Source organism: Notolepis coatsorum (genome assembly GCF_963971535.1).
Source record: "Notolepis coatsorum genome assembly, chromosome: 16".
In the NCBI taxonomy this organism is placed as follows: Eukaryota; Metazoa; Chordata; class Actinopteri; order Aulopiformes; family Paralepididae; genus Notolepis; species Notolepis coatsorum.
In genome coordinates, this window is record NC_140180.1 from 2,448,446 (window position 1) to 2,465,181 (window position 16,736).

General features: G+C 40.2%; 1 protein-coding gene across 1 annotated transcript in view; it reads left to right on the forward strand.

Moving 5' to 3' along the window:
• Positions 1-839: 839 nt before the first annotated feature.
• hspa9 (heat shock protein 9) overlaps positions 840-16,736 on the forward strand; it is a 33,784-nt gene continuing 17,887 nt past the window's right edge. Inside the window, exons 1-5 of the mRNA XM_084331865.1 lie at positions 840-1,284; positions 11,319-11,377; positions 12,609-12,696; positions 14,325-14,506; positions 15,723-15,847. Coding sequence (XP_084187991.1) covers positions 1,231-1,284; positions 11,319-11,377; positions 12,609-12,696; positions 14,325-14,506; positions 15,723-15,847 — 508 coding nt within the window. The 5' untranslated portion in view covers positions 840-1,230. The remainder of the gene's footprint in view (positions 1,285-11,318; positions 11,378-12,608; positions 12,697-14,324; positions 14,507-15,722; positions 15,848-16,736) is intronic.

Consider the following 16,736-nt stretch of genomic DNA (forward strand, 5'->3'; position numbering starts at 1 on the left):
ACCGGTCTCATTTGACATGCCCTGGGTGGGAGTTGAACCCCGGTCTCCCGCACCGCGGGCGACATCGCAGACCACTGTACCAAGAGGTGAATTCACTTCCTGGTAGTGTGTCTGGATGCCTTTTAAGGGGAGTGAGTTTACTTGCAGTACCGCTACGCGCCACAGTCACTTCACAACACATGAAGTCCATCGTGACTGTGGATATACTCGCGGTACCTCCGTTACATAAGCAGTACTGTCCATCTGTATGTCATGTATGTCATTATATGTTGTGATGAATTGAAAATGGGGGACCCCCAGGGCACCCAAGTGGCAACACTGGCGACCCATGTAACGTGCTGCGTCGTGAAGTGGCCGACCCGGGTTCGATTCGCGGACCCGGCGTCCTTTGCCGAATGTCTTCCCCCCGCTCTGTCTCCCATTCTTCCTCTCTCTCTCCCTCTACCGGACTGCCCGGTAGTACAAACAAATGAAAAAAAATCTACCAAAAACATAATTAAAAAAGAAAAGAAAATGGGGGACCCTGATGTAAACAAGACGAAAGTCTTTCTCTGGTCTGCATCCCCTTAACAATTGTGTGTATTGAGCCGTACTGTATTGTACCCATTCTGCAATCTGTTAATAAAGTGTTCAATCAATCAATGGTTTGCACAGTGTTGCGTCACAAAGAGGCTGGACGATAGGCGGGTTGCATCATGATCATTCATGACCTTCACTACACGAGCCCATGCCGTATAGTTGCCCCTTTCACGCCACGAGTCAATAGAATGAGGTGGGGGGGGGAAATCCCCGATCAAAAGAAAACTAAAGACATCGATCACACGACGTTTTACAAGACGTTTAATGAGTCAACGAGTCACGGTATTAAATCATTACTTATTTTAATTGAGTTCCAATTGACGCAGGCAAAGTGCCGGGGCCGCTATAGAACGTGGGGTCCTGAGTGTCAGCAGCGGCCGCGCGTGTCTCCTCACAGCTCCTACTAGCTCCTTCACTGCTGCGGGTTGTCGGTGCAAATAAAACACTCATCTGTCCTCCTGTCTTATTATTCTTCTTCTAAACGTCAGTCTTCAGGTGTTGTGCCCTGGAATACCCGCCGAAGGAGAAGCCCAGAAGAGAACAGCGTCTTCTTCACAGTCGCCATTCCCGTCAGTTTGTGGCTTTTTAAACCCTCCTCCTCCGGAGTCCATTTTCTGAAGCTAACCCGTGTTAGCTCGACCCACCGTCACGATGTTTCGAGGAGCCTCCTCCACCACCCGCCACGTCTCGTCCCTGACTAAACAGGTCAGTTTATTGTATTGTATTGTATTGTGTTATTCTAAGTTATTGAAGTGAAACTTATTAAATCCCTTGTTGTGAAAGAATTAGTCGCGGGTGGTATTAGTAAAACATGCTAACGTCGTTAGCTTAGCTCGAAGACGCCGGTCAGCTGCTCGTCGTGACGTCACTGTCCCCCTGACAGCTTTCATTTGTCTGTTTTCTCCTTAACTGTCTTATTAAAATAGTTGTTTGTCGCGGTTTGTTGAACAGTGTCGTCTTTCAAACTGACGTTAATAACTTGGCTAGGGCTGGACAATCGTGTGTAGATAGATACTAGATAGATATGTGGCAATCAATGTGAATGACCTGCTGGTGAACACACTGAGACGGTGATGTGTTTTTAAAGTAAACCAAATGAGTACTAATTATTATTATTATTAAACATGTGGATTTAAGACAAGACACGACTCATCATCACGAGGACACATGTTAGGGGGGCTGGCTGCAGCTCAGAGGGACACAGCAGCAGTGAAGGTCACTGTTCTACTAATGAATGAGAACTTTATTTAACAGATTGCAGAATGGGTACAGTACAGTACAGCTCAATACATATATTGTTAAGGGGATACAGGCCAGAGAAAGACGTTTGTCTTGTTTACATCGGGGTCCCCCATTTTCAATTCATAGTAACATATGACATACATGACATTTATGGCATAGGGACATACATGACATACAGGTATTTAGTACTGTTACATTTGTGACATATACGATATGCAAATATACAGTAGTGTTACCCATAGATCCTGACATAGTATGTATATATGATGGGGAGGGGACTGTACGAGCCTGGGGGTGGGTGGGTGGGTGGGAGAGAAATATACATAATGGTGGGGAGAGAATATATTACACACTATTACACTGTGTGAAGCCAAACATTAAAGAAGCCCATAGTAGCGTCTCATTGAGAAGAACACACGGACATCACTAAAAGGTCCCTGGATTGAATAGAAGGCTGAATGACACAGCAATCAATTAATTACTGCTAAGATCATGACTCTCAAAGCACAGTGATGGAGGGGGGGGGGGTATGTGGTGGTTATGGTTATCATCATCCCCTTCATCATTTCATCATCCATACATTTTATTTATATTTTTAACTTTATTGCTAACCGCAATACAATGACAGTACAGTACAAATGACAGTACAGACATAAAATAAAGTAAACATTTACAAATAACTAACCTTGAGATTGGGTCCCTCCTCCAAAACATTCCCGCCTACACAAATATACCTACACATTTCCCTCTCTGTATATACATACCCATAATACACACATGTACATTTCCCTCCATCCTGTCTCAAAGCAGTGTGTCCCAAGCCTACCCAAGATAGCTAGTAATTGACCTCCATCTCCTCTCAAAGAGAGGCATCTTCAGCTGTAGCTGGGCTGTCATGTGTTCCATCATATGTACATGTTTAACTTTCTGTTTCCATTGAGCAGTCGTAGGGGGCTCAGGTTTCATCCAGTTAATAGTAATCATTTTTTTTTGCAATCAATAAGATGTGTAGTATATAGTACTGATCCGTGTCCAACACTCGTTCACTCTGTATTTCTAACAGAAACAACATTGGTCAGGGTCCATGGGGATGTCCTTTTCCAATATTTTCTCTATTTCTTCTTTTATATCCTTCCAAAACGTCTGTATTTTTGGGCAGTCCCAGAATATGTACGACTGCGTATGATCCCCAACCATACCACATTCCCTCCAGCATTTGTTGGTGGAGTCCTTTTTGAAGACACATGCTGTCAATGGAGTTCTGAAGAATCTCATTTTGACCTTCCATTCAAATTCTTTCCATAACTGGCTTCCAATCCCCCTGTGACAGTTAGAACACATGGCCTCCCAGTCCTCATCCTCCACTATTGTATTCATCTCTAGTTCCCATTTTTCTTTCATATGTAGAGTGTCATCAGACATGTCTAGCCTTAGATTTTGGTACTCTTGCTCCCGACTATTGTCAGCGACTTCGGGTTATTGAGAAGCGCTATATAAATTAAATTAATTATTATTATTATAAGGGATATTTGTTTTCTTGCAATATCGGGCGTTCACACAGTCGTATAAAATGGAATTCTATATTGGTTGGTTCTTTCTTAATAGTATCCCAATCTGTGTGTTTAGTGACATCATTTCTCATTTGTAAATATCTGTATAAGTCACTTGATGGTAGAGAAAATCTGTTTTTGTAGTTGTGAGAAAGATTTAAATGTATTCCCATCAAATAGTCTGTCAATTGTAATTAATCCAATTATCAGCCCACCTTTTGTATGTGTTATCCCACATGGATGGGAGAAACTCTGTTTCCTACTATGGGCATAGCCCTTGACAAAGCTACGGTACCTTTTATGTGTCCTCTGAAAGGCGCTATATAAAACGAAGTTGTTATTATTATTCTAATTTTCTAATTCATTTCTAATAGCTATTTAAGAAGAATGACTTGGAACCCACACCACACGTATGTTCCTTTAAAATAATGATAAGAACCCACATATCATAAATACTGGTATGGTCCTATAAGTTAAATCCGTTATTTTAATCTGCTTTAATCATGTTATTGTCATAGCAGACGCCTGAAGACGAGACAACCCACTGACTGTTCTCCTAATCTGACCTGTCAGAGACTTTCTGTCACACAGAACCATCTGGGAAGTCATCATTTGAAACTGTTTGAGTAGGTGATTGGATCAACCATCTGTCTTATCAGAACATAATTTTGATCAAGAAAAGCCTGGCTCCAGTTCTGATATAACAAGATGCTATTGCATCATTCTTTCATGCAATCTTTATTTAATCTCAAAGGATCATTGAGAGCGAGCTTAATTTACAATCAGGGGAGGAAATTAGGCCACTTTACTGGCCAAATGCTAGTATTTTTTACGTTTGGCTGGTAAAAAAAATCAGATACCCGCCAGTTGGCTGGTAAGCCAAAAAGTTAGTTTCCTCCCCTGCTGGAGAGTATACAAAAAAATAAAACATTCTGCAATCACTGCACTGGCAAACGGTGCGCGTCTTCTGAGTGTTCGCTTTAGTTGACAGTGCCACGAGAGCACTGCACAAGACCACCCGCGGACATATAATGTTTAATAAACGTTTGCGCAGTACTGGCCAACCCGCGGACATATAATAATAAAAGTCCTGCGGTACTAGGCTAGCCATCAGGAGCACTCGCAAACAGATAACGTTAAACACAGCAGAAGATGGAAAACAGACAGACTGACCAACGGGGAACTGCATCCAACCCTAGTACAACCCTCGAGTATAAGTTACTAAGGACACATTTAAATCACAGAGGTGTAATGTTAGTCTACTGGAACTGTATACAGTGGTTAGCTTCTAGTTAGCGTTTAGCTATAGCTGCTTGCTAGCTAACGTTAGACCCGTGTGCTCAAAGCAGCCAGCTAGGTGTATCTGTTATGACTATAATGTTTCCAAAAAAGCACCGGACTACGACGTAAGGTTAGACATTTTATTTCATGCTCAAAAGCCCCTGGCTTGCACATCGCAGTCACGAAAGGGGCTAGCTCAACCAGTGCACTGTGCACAACAGCACACCAACCCAACTGACGTTACCACAACACTTGACGGTACTTCACAGCACTGTCGTAAGACCACCGTGCTGTCTTAAAGGCACAGTGTGCCTACCCAGATGCATACACAACATTGACGTGGGACATACAAAGAAGTAATTATCACAATTAGCGATTTTTTTTGTCTGGTAAAAAATCTGTTTGGCTGGTAAAAAAAATCAGATACTCGCCAGTTGGCTGGTAAGCCAAAAAGTTAGTTTCCTCCCCTGTTTACAATGACGTAGAGAAATACAGAAATAATAAATACAATATAGAAAGTCAATCAATTAAACATTTAAAAATAATGTTTTAAAGTGCATTGCATTCCATGTTTCTGGGGCACAGAAGCTAAAAGCAGATTTTCCTAATTCAGTGCAAGTGTAAGCCAAATAGCCAATCACCAGAGCGAGTATGATATGGGCCAGAGTCTACGCTAGCATCTACACTAAAGTTTAATATAGTTAGTAAATCTAACCATCATTTCTGTGAAATGTGCTCATATCGGCTCTAAACAATCTGTTCACAATTATTGCCATCTGTTAGAGCCATATGAAATCCGCGTTCACGGAATCGCGGACGGAATCGCGGAATTGACCAATAAAAATGGAATCAACTGCAAAACGTGGAATATTGCAGAATTTGGCCTAATCTGGACTGAAATTCCGTTTTTGGGTGGAACGCTTGGTGCACACGCGACCGGGGAGGCGGACGCTAGAGCGGGTTACACACAACACAGGCAGTCTCCCAAGCGTCTCGCTGCTTCGGTGTTTACATCGTCAAGAAGCTAATAAATTCCCCAATGAGCCCTCAATTCAGAGCAGAGCAGTATCCTAATGACTTTTATGCCTCCGGCGATAAGGTGTTTTGCTAATTCTGTCAACGTTCCGTGGACTGGAGCCACAAAAACACTTGCGACACTATTGTGATTAAATAGCTATAACGTTAGGACATGATCGCTTCTTGCTAAATCTAGTGCACCCATCCATTTGTTTAATGCAAACGAGTCATTATACACTAGAGTTGTTCCGATACCGATACTGGTATCGGAAAAGCCGCCGATACTGGCTAAAATGCTGGTATCGGTATCGGCGAGTACCCTCTAATGCTGCGCTCCGATACCATATGACGTAATTTATCAACAACACTGGTCTGTTGAGTAAGCATTATAAAACAAACGTGTGCTTAATCGATTAAAGTGTCAATGCCATTTGTCATTTTAACAGCAGATACTTTCTTAAATGTCATCGTCCCGACAGAGCGGTGTTGACGGCGAGCTCATGGGTTCGCTTGGTGGCTGGTGTTATTAGCATTGAACGGCTAACCGAAAGCTAGCTTTAACATTACCTTGGCTAAAGTTGGGGCTATTCATATAATCCAGCAATAATGGCTGCAGACCTGCAAGCAAAGTACAGCAAGTTGGCAAAGGAGTATTCCAAGTTAAATCACAATGTCACCAGTAACGTTACAGTCTTCTATGGTCTTCCCATATACCGGTAGCTCATGCTAGCTAACGTAACGTCGTCATTGCACAATTGCACGTCGCGTACACAATTAATGACATGTTGCGGACAGCCATATCGGCGACAATGTTTAGCTTTTAGTGCCAAATGATAAGAGTCTGAGGCGGAGTCTCAAAAGAGAATGTTGAATATTTATTGTGCAAAAATCAAAACAGATCCGACTGCTACTGAACGGAGCCTTGTAGACAGACTGAGTAGGGTATATCTGCAGAGCCAGTGGGTAGCGAGTGCAGCAACGTATAATGTCCGTGTGGATCATTGGAGTAGGGTATATCTGCAGTGCTGAAGCCCCATACTCATTGATTAATGATACTAATACAAATCTATACAATCACCTGTTGTTGAATAAATACCATTACTTTCTAGTTATGACTAAAAAAACAGTATATATAAAACAGTATTTGTTAAAAAAAAAAAAAAAAAAAATATTTATAAAAAATTTATATAATATAGTTTTTTTTTTTTTTTTATGTATGCACTGGTATCGGATAAGTATCGGTATCGGCCGATACCCAAAGCTTAGGTATCGGAATCGGATCGGAAAGGAAAAAATGGTATCGGAACATCTCTATTATACACTGCCCTTTATAATCGAAATAAACTTAAATAGCTATGAAACGTTTTACAGTACATAGGACTATAGATGGAAATGATAGCTTCTTGCTAAATCTGGTGCAATCCATTTGTTTAATGCAAACGATTGTCATTATACACTGTCCTTTATAAACGAAATAAACTAAACTAAAGGTGCCTAAATTATGCATTACTATATTTCATCACAATAAAATAGATATAGCTAGGCTACTGACATTGTGATAATGTCAGTAGTAGCTAGCTGTATCTATTGTTTACACTTGAAATGTGTATTTTTATTTTGTCACAATATTATTTGAAAAGTATTGTGTAAAATGTAACTGTATTTCTGAGTTGCAGCACTTAAAAACATTAAATGGACTGTTATATCATATTCAATTGTAGACATTTATTCATTCCCACTTATTAGACACTATTTCTGATGGTAAAATGAGCATAAAAAGCAAAATACAGAATTCTGAAATATTAAAACGGAAAAAATGGAATTTGGGAAAAAATAAAATGGAATTTGGAAAATAATAAAACGGATTTCATATGGCTCTACCATCTGTGATGTCACACCAAGGACAATAGCTTTAATTAATCTATTAGATTCAAGATGTTTATTTGTCACATATACATACCAGGGCATACCGTGAAATGCGGGGAATTATCTGTTCTTTTTGTAGCCAGGAACACGTACTTGCCTAATGTACTACCCAATTTGTAAACGTTTTTTTACTCTTGGGTTTGGGGTAGCCAAGGCAGGGAAGGAAATAATCAATTTGAACATTTCCCTTGAATCTTGCTTCAAGGAAGTCATATAAAATTGAAAGTTCACCTGTAAGGTCAGGTGATAATATACATACGGTGTCTTTAAATGTAATGTTGTGTTGTCTCTAGACTAGACAGATAATATACATGTGTCTCTAAATGTAATGTTGTGTGTTGTCTCTAGACAGATAATATACATGTCTCTAAATGTAATGTTGTGTGTTGTCTCTAGACAGATAATATACATGTGTCTCTAAATGTAATGTTGTGTTGTCTCTAGACAGATAATATACATGTGTCTCTAAATGTAATGTTGTGTTGTCTCTAGACAGATAATATACATGTGTCTCTAAATGTAATGTTGTGTGTTGTCTCTAGACAGATAATATACATGTCTCTAAATGTAATGTTGTGTGTTGTCTCTAGACAGATAATATACATGTCTCTAAATGTAATGTTGTGTTGTCTCTAGACAGATAATATACATGTGTCTCTAAATGTAATGTTGTGTTGTCTCTAGACAGATAATATACATGTGTCTCTAAATGTAATGTTGTGTGTTGTCTCTAGACAGATAATATACATGGGTCTCTAAATGTAATGTTGTGTGTTGTCTCTAGACAGATAATATACATGTGTCTCTAAATGTAATGTTGTGTGTTGTCTCTAGACAGATAATATACATGTGTCTCTAAATGTAATGTAATGTTGTATTGTCTCTAGACAGATAATATACATGTGTCTCTAAATGTAATGTTGTGTTGTCTCTAGACAGATAATATACATGTGTCTCTAAATGTAATGTTGTGTTGTCTCTAGGCCAGGGTTCGAAATTAACGGGGGCTTGGGGCATAATGCCCTCGAAAATCAGTTAAGGGGGGCACAAAATGCCCCCGACAGTTTACTAATTATATATATATATTTATCCGGTAATGGCGCGTCTGTGTATCGTACCGTTCAGATGACGCGCAAATAAAAAAAATTCATTTGGCGGAGGTGAGCACTGGCTGCTGCAGCACTGCAGCTGAGCCAGGTGCTAGTCAGTTTGTGTACAAATGGCAAGCACAATCTAAATCAATCTTCATTACGACTTTAAAAACATAGCCATTAACATTACATAGGCATACACACATCTTGCCATAGCGTTAGCAGTTTGTACAAAACAACGCACGTTTTAACTATAGAATCAGCCCGCGAGGTAATACAGTCAACGAAATGTTACCGTAGCTACTAGCTAGCAGAGAAGGAAATGGGAGTCTGAGAGGCGGGGTGTTTAAACACAATGATAGGCGTTTATTCAACATCCAAGAAGGCTAACATACAACTGTGTTTTACTAACTCCAACCGGGACTATTGCCGCTTGCCCACTGCATGCCATCACCTCCTAACGTTACCGGAGCTACCGGAGCTGATAATAACATTGCCTGAGCTGAAGGTGCGTGACAATAAAATGTCCGTGGGGACCCGGCGCCAACCCATATAGTTCCAACTCACCGAATTACGTAATCCACCACAGTTGCACTCAATATTTAAATAATGTTAGTCTAAATAAATGTAGACAGATACATAATAATTTCAAGCAGAACACGAATCTTTCCATTAAGAACTGACAATCAGGGAATTTAAACATGGTTGACATTGTTTTTTTGTGTTTATATTAAAGAAAGGAAAGTCTAGTGCTGGCTGAGCATATTGTTTGTTTGCACTAAGTTAATACTACAAATGTAGCCTATATTTTTCAGTCAGTTCGGTCTTTGTGTGCCAAACATTATTTAAGGCTGTAAACACTAACACTGTAAACTTTTTTATTTTTTTTTAATAAATGAGAAGCATGTTTAGATTTGAGTGTTACATTTTTTTTTATAAAAATTTACGTATATCGAACCGAACTGAAAACCGTGACCCCAAAACCGTGATACGAACCGAACCGTCCATTTTGTGAACCGTCCCACCCCTACCGTTTATCATAAAAATTCAGTGCCCCCGAAATACAAAAAAAAGCCCCCGAAAATCAATTAAGGGGGGCAAAAAAAGCCCTTGAATTTTTTTTTTAATTTCTAACCCTGCTCTAGGCAGATAATATACATGTGTCTCTAAATGTAATGTTGTATTGTCTCCAGTGTTGTGCTAGTTACTGAAAAATAGTAACTCAGTTACTTTACTAGTTACTTCATTTCAAAGTAACTTCGTTACTGTACTAGTTACTTACACCCAAAAGTAATGAGTTACTGTGAAAAGTAACTATTTAGTTATTTAAAAAAAAATAAATTGCTCAAGTCCCATGCCCCATATACTCAAAATCGGTTGATCAACTTGACAGTTTCCATTCACATCACCGAACTCTGCTAAGCAATGTGGTCTAGAGCGTTTCATTATATATTCCCTCCCCGCTGTATGTATATTTCTCTCCCACCCACCCACCCCCTCCTAATGTACAGTCCCCTCCCCATCATATGTATATACTCTGTCAGGATCTAGGGGTAACAATACTGTATATTTGAATACCGCTTATGTCACAAATGTATCAGTACTAAATACCTATATGTCCCTATGCCATAAATGTCATGTATGTTGTGTATGTCATAAATGTCTATATGAATTGAAAATGGGGGACCCTGATGGAAACAAGACAAACGTCTTTCTCAGGTCTGCATCCCCTTAACAATTGTATGTATTGAGCCGTACTGTATTGTACCCATTCTGCAATCTGTTAAATAAAGTTTTCATTCATTCATTCATTCATCCATTCATTAATTCATTCATAACCATCTTGCAGCGTTGTTATCAAAGCATTGCAACGTTAGAATAGTTAGGATATCAATTGTGCATGAAAGGACTATATTTATATTGTTTGATTAGTATTATGAGATTCCCTGGCAGATTTCGTACAGTCAAAATCCGTTGATCTTGAGTTTCAGTGAACACATTGCACTCACCGTCACCAGTCTGCGGTGGTCGAGATGTAACGTTAGTCCAGTTGACTCCAGCAGCCCTTCAAACATGTTCTTTATCTCGTTTCCATGTTGTATATTAATTATCTCTCCAAGTAGTTGCTAAATGGTTTGTTAGTTCGTTATTATTACTGCGTTCTTATTATGTAGATTCATAGCGAGCGTCCTCTTGTTGTTTACTGTAGAGAGCGCCTATTTCTTTCAGAACGTCAGTGGCCAATCAGAAGTGCGAAACCAGAATGAGGCTACGGAAAGAAATAATAATAATAATAATACTTCGTTTTATATAGCGCCTTTCAGTCTACAGTAAACAAAACAAACGCAGGCGAAATAAGGACGCTCGCTATGAATCTACATAAAAAGAACGCAGTAACGAACTAACAAACCATTCAGTAACGTAAGTAGCGTTACTGAATTTCAAAAGTAATGCGTTAGAGTACTAGTTGCGGCAAAAAGTAACTTCGTTTCTGTAACGCGTTACTTTGTAACGCGTTAGTCCCAACACTGATTGTCTCTAGGTAGATAATATACATGTCTCTAAATGTAATGTTGTATTGTCTCTAGGCAGATAACATGTGTCTCTAAATGTAATGTTGTGTTGCCTCTAGGCATGCTGGAATGGCTTCCAACAGGACGCTCTCAGGGCTCTCTCCAGAAGGGACTATGCGTGAGTAACTTCTGACTATATTTGTATTTTCTATCTGGCAGCAGCCTTTATGTCCAAGACAAATTTCCCTAGGGTAAAATAAAGTAACCTTGACTCTTGACTGTCTGGTAAAAGACTAAGACCCAGGGTGGGAGCGGGACTAAGGATGATGAGGTCTCTGGGACTAAATCTGACCAGATGAGGTCTCTGAGACTACAATCTGACCAGATGAGGTTTCTGAGACTACAATCTGACCAGATGAGATCTCTGAGACTAAAATCTGACCAGATGAGGTTTCTGAGACTACAATCTGACCAGATGAGATCTCTGGGACTACAATCTGACCAGATGAGATCTCTGGGACTACAATCTGACCAGATGAGATCTCTGGGACTACAATCTGACCAGATGAGATCTCTGAGACTACAATCTGACCAGATGAGGTTTCTGAGACTACAATCTGACCAGATGAGATCTCTGAGACTAAAATCTGACCAGATGAGGTTTCTGAGACTACAATCTGACCAGATGAGATCTCTGGGACTACAATCTGACCAGATGAGATCTCTGAGACTACAATCTGACCAGATGAGATCTCTGAGACTACAATCTGATCAGATGAGATCTCTGAGACTACAATCTGACCAGATGAGGTCTCTGAGACTATAATCTGACCAGATGAGGTCTCTGAGACTACAATCTGACCAGATGAGATCTCTGGGACTACAATCTGACCAGATGAGATCTCTGGGACTACAATCTGACCAGATGAGATCTCTGGGACTACAATCTGACCAGATGAGGTCTCTGTGACTACAATCTGACCAGATGAGATCTCTGGGACTACAATCTGACCAGATGAGATCTCTGAGACTACAATCTGACCAGATGAGGTTTCTGAGACTACAATCTGACCAGATGAGATCTCTGAGACTACAATCTGACCAGATGAGGTTTCTGAGACTACAATCTGACCAGATGAGATCTCTGAGACTACAATCTGACCAGATGAGGTTTCTGAGACTACAATCTGACCAGATGAGGTCTCTGAGACTATAATCTGACCAGATGAGGTCTCTGAGACTACAATCTGACCAGATGAGATCTCTGAGACTACAACCTGATCAGATGAGAGATCTCTGGGACTAAATCTGACCAGATGGAGGTTCAGAGGCATGTGGAACCCCTAGATGTGTGTGATGTATAATCTGGTGATTCCGTTAAGAGTATTCAAAGTGTGTGTGTCTTCTAGGTCGGAGGCCATCAAGGGGTCAGTCATTGGCATTGACCTGGGAACCACCAACTCCTGTGTGGCCGTTATGGAGGGCAAACAGGCCAAGGTGAGACCTGCCGTTTCTGTTCTCCATCCCAGGGCTGTCCCCCTACTTTATTTCCTGCCCATTTGGATCACTTTAGATGAACTTGGATACTGGATTTTGTAAGTCGTACAACTTATGTCATGGGGGGGAAATCATGCACCTTCTAATAATGTAGTGTGTAGTAGGGCTGAACGATTAATCGATTTTAAATCGAAATCGCGATTTGGAATGATGCAATTATCAAATCGCAAAAAAAATCGCTTTATTTAAAAAAAAAATTAACCAGGAAGTCCCTTGTGATACAAGATTGGTTTGGGAGAGGGAGGTAAGGGGTTTTAGATTGTGTTTTGTGAAGTATATACAGAAATCTACAGTAAGTGTAATATTGCACAGTGTTGTTTTAAAAGTAAGAGTCCAGGAGGATGGTAACTGTCACCCTGTGCTCAGTGATGCAGTGAGGCTCAGTGATGCATTGTAAAGTCTGATGGCTGTCGGAATGAAGGACTTCCTGTGCCGTTCAGTGCTGCATTTAGGTAGTGTGAGCCTAGCCAGTGTAGGTCCCAGCAGCTAGTAGCTCTCAGACTCTTTGTTTGGCCTGTATGGCACACAGAGTCACAGACGGTCTGGTTAGTTTGATACGTATGCTTAGCTGTGATTAGCGGATTAACCAGCTTGGGACAGAGGCTTGTCCTTGGTGACAATTGAGGCTCGGGTTTTCCAATGTGACCCTGACAACCACTTGGCCAAAGAAGGATATGGCTGAACGGGCTCCTCATAAGGGGGGGGGGGGGGGGGGTGTTGTATACTGCAGTGGTTCTCAAACTACGGGTGGCGGCCCAAATTGAGGTCACAGGTAGGTGACAGTGAAACACATTTTTATTTTTTATGTTCTGGCAACATATTTTGGCTAAATATGCCTCGTTTTATAAATGTGTATTGATAACATAGTGCTGTAATAATATTATTGTAATAAATATGCATGATCAAGTTCAACAACGTGTGCTTTTATTTTGATATTCCTTAATTCCATGTTGAAATTACGCACACATTAAGTGTGGGGGGGGTTCCCCAAAAGAAATCCTAAATATAATGGGGTCACGGTATGAAAAAGCTTGAGAACCCCTGCAGTATAGCATGCAGCTTTTTCCTCCTTATTATATATTTTTGAATTTGGCTTAAAGCTGCTGGTGCCTCTGGGAGTCTGTGCAAAAAACATTTATTTATTGGAACTGTATACAGTTATCGACACGTTCTAGTTATAGCTGCTTATTATCTTTGTGCTTACAATAATCAAAAGGTACGGTACACAGTTGGTCTCACCCTCTGCCATTATCAGCACAAAATATGTCCCCATATGATCAAATCGACGTTGATAGATTATATATATATATATATATATATATATATATATATATATATATATATATATATATATATATAAAAAAAATGGGACGGTTTACATTCACTTTGGGACGGTTAAAACTGTATTTCGGGACGGTGGTGAGAAAAGTTAGTCTGGAGCCCTGATTCGAAGCTTCGTTCGAATACTTCAATAGAAGCTTTGAATGTAAAAAAGAAAATGACATTCGGTACAGCCCTCCATTAGCACGCTTAGCATTAATGCTAATAATTGCCCCCCCCCCCCCCAGGTGTTGGAGAATGCAGAGGGAGCCAGGACCACCCCCTCGGTCATCGCCTTCACAGCGGATGGAGAGAGGCTGGTGGGCATGCCGGCCAAGCGGCAGTCTGTCACCAACCCCAACAACACCCTCTACGCCACCAAGAGGCTGATCGGCCGGCGCTTTGACGACGCAGAGGTCCAGAAGGACATGTGAGTTCCTGGCATATTGGCTATATATAGCAGTGTTTACCCTGAAAAGAATGTCAGCAGCGGTGCAGTGCTGTGCCTCTAGGGGGGGTCCGGGGGGTCCGGGGGCATGCCCCCCCCGGAACATTTTTTTTTTTTTTTTTACATTTTAAAGTTAAATGCATCAATCTGGTGCACTTTGAGAGCAAAATAAAGAGGCTAGATCTATGATGAACTTTGTGCTCAAAACACAAAATCGACTAGACTGCAGTGCTTTCTCCCTGCAGCCTTTTCCTCAGGTCAGTCTTTTACATTAAGCACCCCCCCCCCCCCCCCACAGCCCAAATGAAATGATAAAAAAATAAAGATATATATATATATATATATATATATATTATAATCTTTTATTTTTTATTTTTTTAATACTTTTTTTTTTAATAGTCTACTTCATAGCAGCGGCGCAGCACAGCGTTAAGAATGTACTATAAGTTCATATTGATCTTGTATTTAACATTAAGAATGTACTATAAGATCATATTGATCTTGTATTTAACATTAAGAATGTACTATAAGATCATATTGATCTTGTATTTAACATTAAGAATGTACTATAAGATCATATTGAGCTTGTATTTAACATTAAGAATGTACTATAAGATCATATTGAGCTTGTATTTAACATTAAGAATTAGGGATGTCCGATATTATCGGCCGACCGATATTATCGGCCGATATCGGCAGTAAAATGTGATATCGGAAAATATCGGTATCGGTAAAAAAAAAAAATTTTTTTTTTTTTTTTTTTTTTTTTACATTTTTTTTACCCTTTATTTACCCAGGCAAGCAAGTAAGAACCAATTCTTATTTTATTTATTGTCAAAAGTATGCATGTTGGTTTAATTCAACAACAAGAGATATGTAATGTTAATTTTTACTTTTTTAATTATCATATTTTGCACAGATAATGCTTACATTTAGAAAGCCTTTTGAATGCATCCAGTGAAATTATTAATTACCTGAAATTATTCAGTTTTTTTGGGGGGAAACCCTGCATATATCGGTATCGGTTGATATCGGTATCGGTATCGAAATTAAGAGTTGGACAATATCGGAATATCGGTATCGGTAAAAAAGCCAATATCGAGCATCCCTATTAAGAATGTACTATAAGATCATATTTTTCTTGTATGTAACATAAGAATGTGTGTCCTAATAAGGTCATGCATCTTGTGTCCAACAGGAAGAACGTGCCCTTCAAGATCGTGCGAGCTTCTAATGGAGACGCCTGGCTGGAGGCTCATGGCAAGGTCTACTCCCCCAGCCAGGCTGGAGCCTTCATCCTGATGAAGATGAAGGAGACGGCAGGTAGAAAGAAAGACACTAGCCTTAGTGTCACGCAGGGTTAGAAATAAACTTTTTTTTTTTCAGGGCTCAGCTGTATAGATGAGGTCACACCAGCTGTATAGATGAGGTCAGGGTTCGAAATTAACGGGGGCTTGGGGCATAATGCCCTTGAAAATGGACAAAATGCCCTCAAATCAGTTAAGGGGGGCACAAAATGCCCCCGACAGTTGACTAATTATATATATATATTTATCCGGTAATGGAGCGTCTGTGTATCGTACGGTTCAGATGACGCGCAAATAAAAAATTAATTTGGCGGAGCCGGGAGAGGTGAGCACTGGCTGCTGCAGCACTGCAGCCATGGGTGCTAGTCAGTTTGTGTACAAATGGCACGCACAATCTAAATCAATCTTCATTACGACTTTAAAAACATAGCCATTAACATTACATAGGCATACACACATCTTGCCATAGCGTTAGCAGTTTGTACAATACAACGCATGTTTTAACTATGGTAGCACTAGCCCCAGCTAATACAGTCAATGAAATGTTATCGTAGCTACAAGCTAGCAGAGGAGGGAATGAGAGGCGGGGTGTTTAAAGACAATGATAGGCGTTTATTCAACATCCAAGAAGGCTAACATACAACTGTGTTTTACTAACTCCAACCGGGACTATTGCCGCATTCGTGCTGCTTGTTGATGTTATGATGATCTCCTCCTAACGTTACCGGAGCTGAAGGTGCCACACGCTAAAATGTCCGTGGGGACCCGGCGCCAACCCATAGATAGTTCCAACTCAACGAATTACGTAATCCACCACAGTTGCACTCAATATGTTAGTCTAAATAAATGTAGAGATGCATAATAATTTCAAGCAGAAAACGAATCTTTCCATTAAGAACTGACAA